The sequence below is a fragment of the Vulpes vulpes genome, chromosome 11 (assembly GCF_048418805.1).
Source record: "Vulpes vulpes isolate BD-2025 chromosome 11, VulVul3, whole genome shotgun sequence".
Classification (NCBI taxonomy): domain Eukaryota; kingdom Metazoa; phylum Chordata; class Mammalia; order Carnivora; family Canidae; genus Vulpes; species Vulpes vulpes.
The window spans coordinates 21,042,174-21,050,669 of NC_132790.1; the positions used below are offsets into that span (position 1 = coordinate 21,042,174).

Genomic DNA, 8,496 nt, shown 5'->3' on the forward strand with positions numbered 1-8,496 from the left:
TTATACTTATATACATAGCATCACAGTCTCCTGATATCATCATTTGATAGTTCAAGTGAAATATAAAAACTTAACCTTCTTTTAAGTTCCTTTATCCTATCTTATTTATAGTTACTTTAAACATTTTAAACATAAATTTGGAACCATATCAACAAAGCTATAAATTTTCTTTCAATAGTCAAATATAATTTAGAAAATTAAAAATGAGAAGAAAAGATTACTACATTTATCATTTTTTCTTACTATATTTTTTTCTTCTTTCCAGATCCCAAAGTTTCTTCTTTGATCTATTTACTAGACAAATATCTTTAGTCATTTAGGAGTTTTCTACAGGAGACATAGTCAGATGACTTACTTCCAAATTACAGTCCAGAGGCTGAAATCTCATTAGACTAATGACCTCATAGTGTATTTACAAGTTTCTCCATCAGGAGGATGATATTGAAAAAATAGAGAAATTTTTGGCAATGATGAGAAAAATATAGCACATGTTTTCCAGATATAAGTAACAACTGTCTTTCAAACAAAAATTCTAATCACTATTTGAAAACAAGACAAACTGGCACCTAACAGCAGATTCTCTCTTTCTGATTTATCCATTTCTTTTGATAAGTTACTCAGGTTCCCATTGTGTTTTGCTTATGCGAACCTGGGAACTTCTTCACAGGGGTGAAGAGGTGAAAAACAACATGGGAGGCATATCAGTGATTTGGAGATTCTGAAAACATTTAATGTCCCCCCCCAGGTCTTTCCCTTGTGAGGAACAAAGTAGAAACCATAAAAGGCATCTTTAGGTTCTCACTACACAGCCAATGGAGTATTATATTCCTCCTCCTTCATCTCTTCCATGAAAAATATCTCCCTTATGTGCTGTGGGATTTAATGTTCCTAGAACCTGAAAAAATCTTTATGATACAGTCTCGTATCTGCTTGGTTTTCACTCCATAAACAATAGGGTTCATAGTGGGAGGCAGGAGCAGATAAATATTGGCCACAATGATGTGGCAAGAAGGAGGGATTGTACGGCTCCCAAAACGATTAAAAAAGAAGCAGAAGAAGGCTGGACTGTAGGAGAAAACAATGGCAGAGATGTGGGCAGTGCAGGTGCTGAAGGCCTTCTGTCGAGCATCTGCTGAAGAGAGGCTGACCACTGCCCGGAGGATCATGGTGTAGGAGATTGTGATGCACAGGATGTCAAAGCCTCCAATCAGAAGGGCAGCTATCAGACCATAGATAACATTGGCCTTGATATTTCCACAGGATAACTTGGCTACAGATAGCTGGTCACAATAGGTATGGTGTATTATATTGCCCTTGCAATAGGGTAGTCTCTTGGTGAAGAAAATCAAGGGAATGATGAGCAACACTGCTCTCAGAAAAGTAGCAAGCCCAACCTTTGCAATGACAGAATTGGTGAGGATGGTTGAATAGCGCAGAGGGTAGCAGATGGCCACATAGCGGTCCAGGGCCATGAGCATGAGCACCCCAGATTCCATCCCTGTGAAGGTATGGATGAAGAACATCTGGACTAGGCATTCTTCAAATCCAATTTTCTTGAGATGAAACCAGAAGATGCAGAGAGCTTTAGGGATTGTACTAGAGCACATAACAAGGTCGGTAAGGGAAAGCATGGCCAAAAAATAATACATGGATCTGTGCAAGGAGTCCTCATAGCAGATGAGGTATAGAAGCCCACAATTCCCTACCATGGCCACAATATACATGGAGCAGAATGGGAAGGAAATCCACATGTGCATGTCTTCCAGTCCTGGGATCCCATTAAGAATGAATGAGGCTGGTGTTACATCTGTTTCATTCAGAATTATCATAATTAAGCTGGTGTAATTGTTAAGAAGCCTGTAGTGATGAAATTATATCTTTGTTTTGTTTCATTTTTTGATCCTCTGAGGTTTGGAAAAATGGGAAAAATAATCTTTGTTGTGCTCCCTCTCTCTGTCTCTTCTCTCTGTTAAATATTGTATTGTAATAACAAGAAAATAAACATTTTAAGTGCCAGGACAAATTTATGTAAACACTGTTTAAGTTTAAACTATTGTTTGTTAATTCATTAATTTTTTGGTTCATTTAACAATATATACTTCACATCTACTATGTGTCAGGTTTTATGACAGATAATGTGTTTACATTACTTTAAGACAAAAAGATATAGATACAATCCCCTTAAACTTATAATCAAGTGTAATTGTGTTACACTTATGATCTAGGTCATTATGATCTTTCAGATTGGTATTTGTTGTAATATCTTATTTAAATGTTAATTATTATAACCTCTCCATCTGGGTGCTTTCTGAAGGTAGAACTCATTGATTACCTCACTAGTGGCATAACAGGTATGATTAGGATGTATTTGTTATTGTTTTTATTTTTTATTGTTCTTTTTTAACAATAATTCATATTTATACTTACTATGTACTAGGTAAAGTTCTAAGGAGTTTATATACATTAACTCATTTTATCCTTACTAGGAGCCCAGGATGCATTTTTATTATCTGCACTTTATTATTGAGTAAATGGAGGTTCTATGTAGATGAGGTTTCTTATGTCTGAATTTCAGAGGCATTCTCAATCTCCTAGTTTAAGGTACAGATAGTAAAAAGACAGTTGATACTTTTTACATGAACTATTCTTCCTTTCCTTTCCTAAACAACCATTTATTTGTTTTCTGGTTCTGAAATACTTAAGAACATTTTATTTTATTTTATTTTTTAAAGATTTCATTTATTTATTTGACAGAGAGAGAGCACAAGCAAGGGGAACTGCAAGGAAGAGCGAGAAGCAGAATCCCCGCTGAGCAGGGAGCCCTACCTGGGGCTCCATCCCATGACCCCGGGATCTCCACCAGAGTGGAAGACAGACACTTAACCTACTGAGCCACTCAGGCGCCCTACTTAAGAACATTTTTAAATAAAATCTTAAGAAAAAAAAAAAAAAAAACAGGGTCCCTGCTTTTGGCTCAGGTCGTGATCCTGGAGTCCCTGGATTTAGACCACATTGGCTCCCTGCTCAGCAGGGAGTCGGCTTCTCCCTCCACCCCTCATCCTGCTCCTGTTCTCTCTCTTTCACTGTCTCTCTCTCTCAAATAAGTAAACAAAACCTTAAAAAAAGAGAACATTTTAAAACTTCTATGCTTTCATATTTAATGCTGGTGACAGTGATGACAGAGGTGTATGTGTGCATGTATGTCATTTACCAAGCAGGCATTTTTTTAATAATAAATTTATTTTTTATGGGTGTTCAATTTGCCAACATACAGAATAACACCCAGTGCTCATCCCATCAAGTGCAGGCATTTATTGGGCCTTTTGGGATCTGGAAATCTGCGGCCTTTGGTTTTAGAAATTTTCTTGTATTAACTTTTGATAATATCTTCCCAATCTTGTCCTTGTTATTTTACTACTATTGTTTTTAGTTAAATATGGGATTTTCTGGCCTTATTCCCTTCTTTTCATTGTTTTTCTTTAAAAAGTTTTATATTGCATCTATTTATTTTTTAGCCACTTTCTAGAAAAATTCCTGAATTATATATCCCAAATATATTGGCATTTTCTGTTGTCTAACACTACAAAATTCCAACATTATATTTTCTTCTGAATCTTGTGAATCTGACAGTAATATATATATATTATATATATATAATATATATATACACACATGCTTCATATATTATCTAAGTTTCAATTACTAATTTTTATAGTTTTTTTCTTTTATTTGGAGAAGTTTCTCATATATATGGTAATTTTTGAATATTAATTCACGCTTAAGAAAGAGACTATCTGTTTAGGACAACCCATTCACCTGTTCAGTTTCAGGGTCCAAATCAATATCATAGAAACAGGGCCGAGTGGGGAGTCCAGGCATTGTGCTCATCTTCCCTACCAAGGGGTACAGAAAACCGGCCCCGACGCTGGCACGGATGTCACGAATTCTTTTTTTTATAATTTTTTTTTTGGACTTTATTATTTATTTATGATAGTCATACAGAGAGAGAGAGAGAGAGAGAGAGAGAGAGAGGCAGAGACACAGGCAGAGGGAGAAGCAGGCTCCATGCACCGGGAGCCCGACGTGGGACTCGATCCCGGGTCTCCAGGATCGCGCCCTGGGCCAAAGGCAGGCGCCAAACCACTGCGCCACCCAGGGACCCCCGGATGTCACGAATTCTAAACAGATTGCCTCTCTTCAAGATGCTGCTCCAAACATTTGGCCAATGTGCCTTCAGGCCGACTGTTGGTTAGGAAGTGTGGGGAAGTCGAGAGAAGTCAATCCCTGCCCTGAAGATCTTAGGAAGTAAAGACCAAGAATTCCCCCAGAAGCCTCTCTTTGGTCTTAATCCCCACCATCACGTATAAATTAACATAAATCATGCACGAGTCTACTTACTTTATTGAAGTGCCACAGAATAAAAGAAAATGATTTTGCGAAAAAAAAAAAAAAAGAAAGAAAGAAAGAGACTATCGAGAGCTGATTTGAAACTCCAGGCATTGAGTGAATCTCATCAATTGGTAGGATTTACTTACAGTGCTCAAACAGGGACCTCTACTCCCTTGGAGACATTCTTAGTCTTACACTGCTAGTCATTATAAGAGGATAATTAACATTGTTTAGGATAGTGGACGAATCAGATATATCAACTTGTTCTTTATTCAGTTTTTCTACCTACACCTATTTTTTATCCTTATATACTTGCACCATAGGATGACAGATTAGATACTGCAAAAGACCTTTTTTTTTTTTTGAAAATAGTAAAGCAACATAAGATGAACATGCCCTTCAAAGATCTCCTCTATGCCATTACAAAAATCATAGAATCATATAGAAACAGAAAGAAATGGCAATGAAGTTAACTTTGAGGCATATCAAAAAAGTTTCTACAAGGAATGGACAAATTCTTTTCAATATGAAGGGTCAAAATGGTCAGAGCAGTGTTCTCTCTTGATGCTTGTTTTTACTCACTCAAATCATACTGGTATTTTAACTTCTTGATTCTGCAAACCTCTCTCTTTTTCATATTCCTCCCAAATAGCCTCTAGTATAACATATTTCAGGAAAACTCAGTTCTCTTTTCAAGAGGTTAGAAAGCCAACCTCAAAGCCTCTTAATATCATGTAATTATCAAAGTACTAGGCTTATAGTTAAGGAATAGATTTGTTAATGGAATCAATGTCTTTCACTATTTTAACATCATGGTATCATAAATATGATATTTTTGAATCATCCACAATTTAATGAAACCTTCATATTAAGACAGTGGCAAGTAAAACACTTAGTACCTATTAGATAAATATTTTTTAATAAATGAGCAGGTTAATGAATTAATGAGTCATAATCTATACCAGACATTAAGCATTATTAAATTAAATGCTATAATATAAGTAGTATTACTTGGAAAGCACCAAGGAACCACCAAAAGAAACAAAACCATAATGTTTACCTCATAAATCATCAGAAATTATAAATTTCAAAAAAATAATGAAATAGAGAAAACAAAGGAAATCCAAGGAATTCGAAAAAATGTGCTAGAGAAAATATATTCATTGGGAAATAAATATCAACTATCTAAACTACCCTACAAAATTGGTCTTAACTCAGAGTGTTTTTTTTAACATATTTATGGTTTTTAAGAAGTGGTATATCAGAAAGTGAGCCACACTCAAAGTATGCAGAGAATTTTTTTTATAAACAGGAAACATACCAAAATAAAAAAAATAAAAAATTTTTGGATAAAATATTACTTTCAGATAATGCAGAAACAAAAGCAAGAAAATATTGGATCAAGATCACTTTTGAGAAAAATAAAAGAAAGCCTTGACAGAGTGCAATTCAAGCTGATATACCAAATTGTTTTATCTCTAGTTTTGGCAAAATTTCTCCACAACCAAAACATTAAACAGTGCTGATATAATTCTCTTGTTCACTTTGTTAGTATACAGAACACTGAAAATGAGAGATAAAAATAGGTAAATAAATAAATAAATAATAAAATGAGACATTTGAATTATATCACAGCTGAACTGCTTCTCAGTTTCTTATTTTAGTGTCATTGGTGTGGCCTCAATTAATGATACACAGCTAACAAAACTCTTAAAATTTGCATTTTGGGAAAAAAGAACAGTACAGGTTTTTAATATTGTGTTTCCATGAAAAACAATATTGTCATAGAGTTTCATTCTATTGGGCTGGTAAATGTGTACATTATGTTTGAATACAATAATATATTTCTGATTATTTTCATAGATATCATTAGAGTAAGTTTTTAAAACTATAAAAATCATATATATGTATATAAGTGCATGTTTATCCATCTATATATGTTTTCTATTAAAATAGATATTGAAATTTATTTCTGATAAGTGTTTGACTAATGTAAATTGTCATAAGTTGTTGAAAAAATAATATAACTACTCACTTCTCCTTAATACATTCAGCTAGTCAACTCTTTATATATCTGTGCAACAGAAGGAGATAAATTTAGGAAAAGTACAGGTATCCTTAATTTAAAAATAGGCAATTTATTTTTTAGATTCCTTGTACTGTATTCTAGAGAATGTCTTTCCTAAATATGAAATAAATATCCTAGATATATCTCTTGTGCTTTCTTTTTATATATTTAACTACTAAAACTGACTTTCATGTTACACAATAATTTTAAGTGCCATCTTTAATACATTTGTAAAACTGTCAGAGGTCCACACTTATACATAGGTAATATAGTACTAAGCACAAAATAACTAAGGAAATTTCCAAAACAAAGTAAAAATGATTTCAATACATTATAACTTAATTGTTTTAGCAAGGAAAATTAATATTATGTCATGGGTGTGGACAGGCATTTTGGAGTACTAATACTAATACATTTATGTTATCTGTAAGGCTCAACTTTGATATCATCTTTTGTCCATTGTCATTCCCAAACTCCCTTCGCAACAAGTTTGTTTTCTCTTTAGACTGTTCTAAGTCTAAAACCCATGGTCTTCTCTAACATGACAGTGGGTCCTCTGCTCAAGTGTTGTCATAACATTATATGGTTTCACTCATACAGGGAATCTAAAAAATAGTGAAAGGGATTATAGGGAGGAAAAGAGAGAAAATGAGTGGGAAAAATCAGAGAGGGTGACAGAACATGAGAGACTCCTAACTCTGGGAAACAAACAAGGGGGTAGTGGAAGGGGAGGTGGGCAGGGTGATGGGGTGACTGGGTGACGGGCACTGAGGGGGGCACTTGGCAGGATGAGCACTGGGTGTTATGCTACATGTTGGCAAATCGAACTCCAATAAAAATATACAAAAAATAAAAAAAGAAACAGATGAAATACAGTCCTAACTCTCCCTAGAAATGAACCAAGAAAAATTAAGTTCTCTTTCTGAGTACAAGGGGAGGGCAGGTAAGAAGTAAGTGTTCTAATCATTGATGGAGAATCCTAGTTCTCACCCATTTCTTCTTGTCATGAGCAGGATTCATACCTGACTTCCAGTACAACAGAACCAGTGATTCCTATTTGGTTAGGGAGATGACATTGACATTCAAAATCATGATGGAAAGCTACATTGAATCACAATCTGAGCATTGGGGAAACAAATATTTTGTAACCTCCCAGCCAGCCCCCACAGCACTCCTGCCTTCAAATCTGGTGAGTGGACTGAAATCTGTATTTCTGAGACTGTCATAACAATTCAAAGCCTCCACGTTATCTTTCTGCCTGAAAATATAATAATAAATCCTGTCTGTAGTCCCACTTTTATATTCTTTTAATACCTTAGGTTCTGGATAGCAAACAGTGAGCTGAATGCAGTCTCGTCCAGGTATTCGGGATCTTAGTATAAAATGTAAGCTATATGTACATGCACAGCCCTCAATTTCTAAATCCCATGATACCTATACTAGTAAAGCGAGTATTAAAGAAAAATGTCCTATATATCCTAAAGGGATACTTCAAAAATTGCATACACAGATGCTTGTGTAGCAATCAACTAACCCTTATGGGATGAGGGGAAAAAAAAGGGAGCTTTCCATTCTTACTGCTATGTGATGATAGTTAAATAAGTGAATTATTTCATACGTATGTTATGTGTGTGTGTGTATGTGTACACTCACATGTGTGCATGTACTTAATGAAGAGGAATTGAACAGAAATTGTGATAAAAGTGAGTTTTTTTAATTCTGCAGAGTTTTCTTTCCATGTGAGGTCTTGTAGGACACATGGTGAAAGCACCTAGCACAGAATGTTTCAGTCACTCACACATGTAACCATTTTTTCTTTTATTATCTTATTTTTAATGACTCTAATCAAATAATATGATTGAGTTCTTAGTTGTCTCCAAGGCAGTGCAGTATGCATAAAAAAGAGATCAAACAACATGAACCTTCAAACTTTAGGCTAGGTCAAACAATTCAGAGGCAGATAGCCACATATTATGTTATTCCATTTATATGAGATATTAAGAATAGGCAAATCCATAGAATAGAAAGTAAATATTCGG

The 8,496-nt window shown here is 34.7% G+C and overlaps 1 protein-coding gene across 1 annotated transcript; it reads right to left on the bottom strand.

Annotated features, from left to right (window-relative positions):
- Positions 1–863: 863 nt before the first annotated feature.
- LOC112911800 (olfactory receptor 52N4-like) lies at positions 864–1,829 on the bottom strand. Its single transcript, XM_025988474.2, has one exon. It carries the CDS (start codon positions 1,827–1,829, stop codon positions 864–866), a length of 966 nt encoding a protein of 321 aa, XP_025844259.2.
- Between the last annotated feature and the right edge of the window lie 6,667 nt (positions 1,830–8,496).

Coding starts and splice junctions, on each gene's coding strand:
- LOC112911800 (XM_025988474.2), bottom strand. CDS start 1,829: ATGATAATTCTGAATGAAACAGATGTAACACCAGCCTCATTCATTCTT.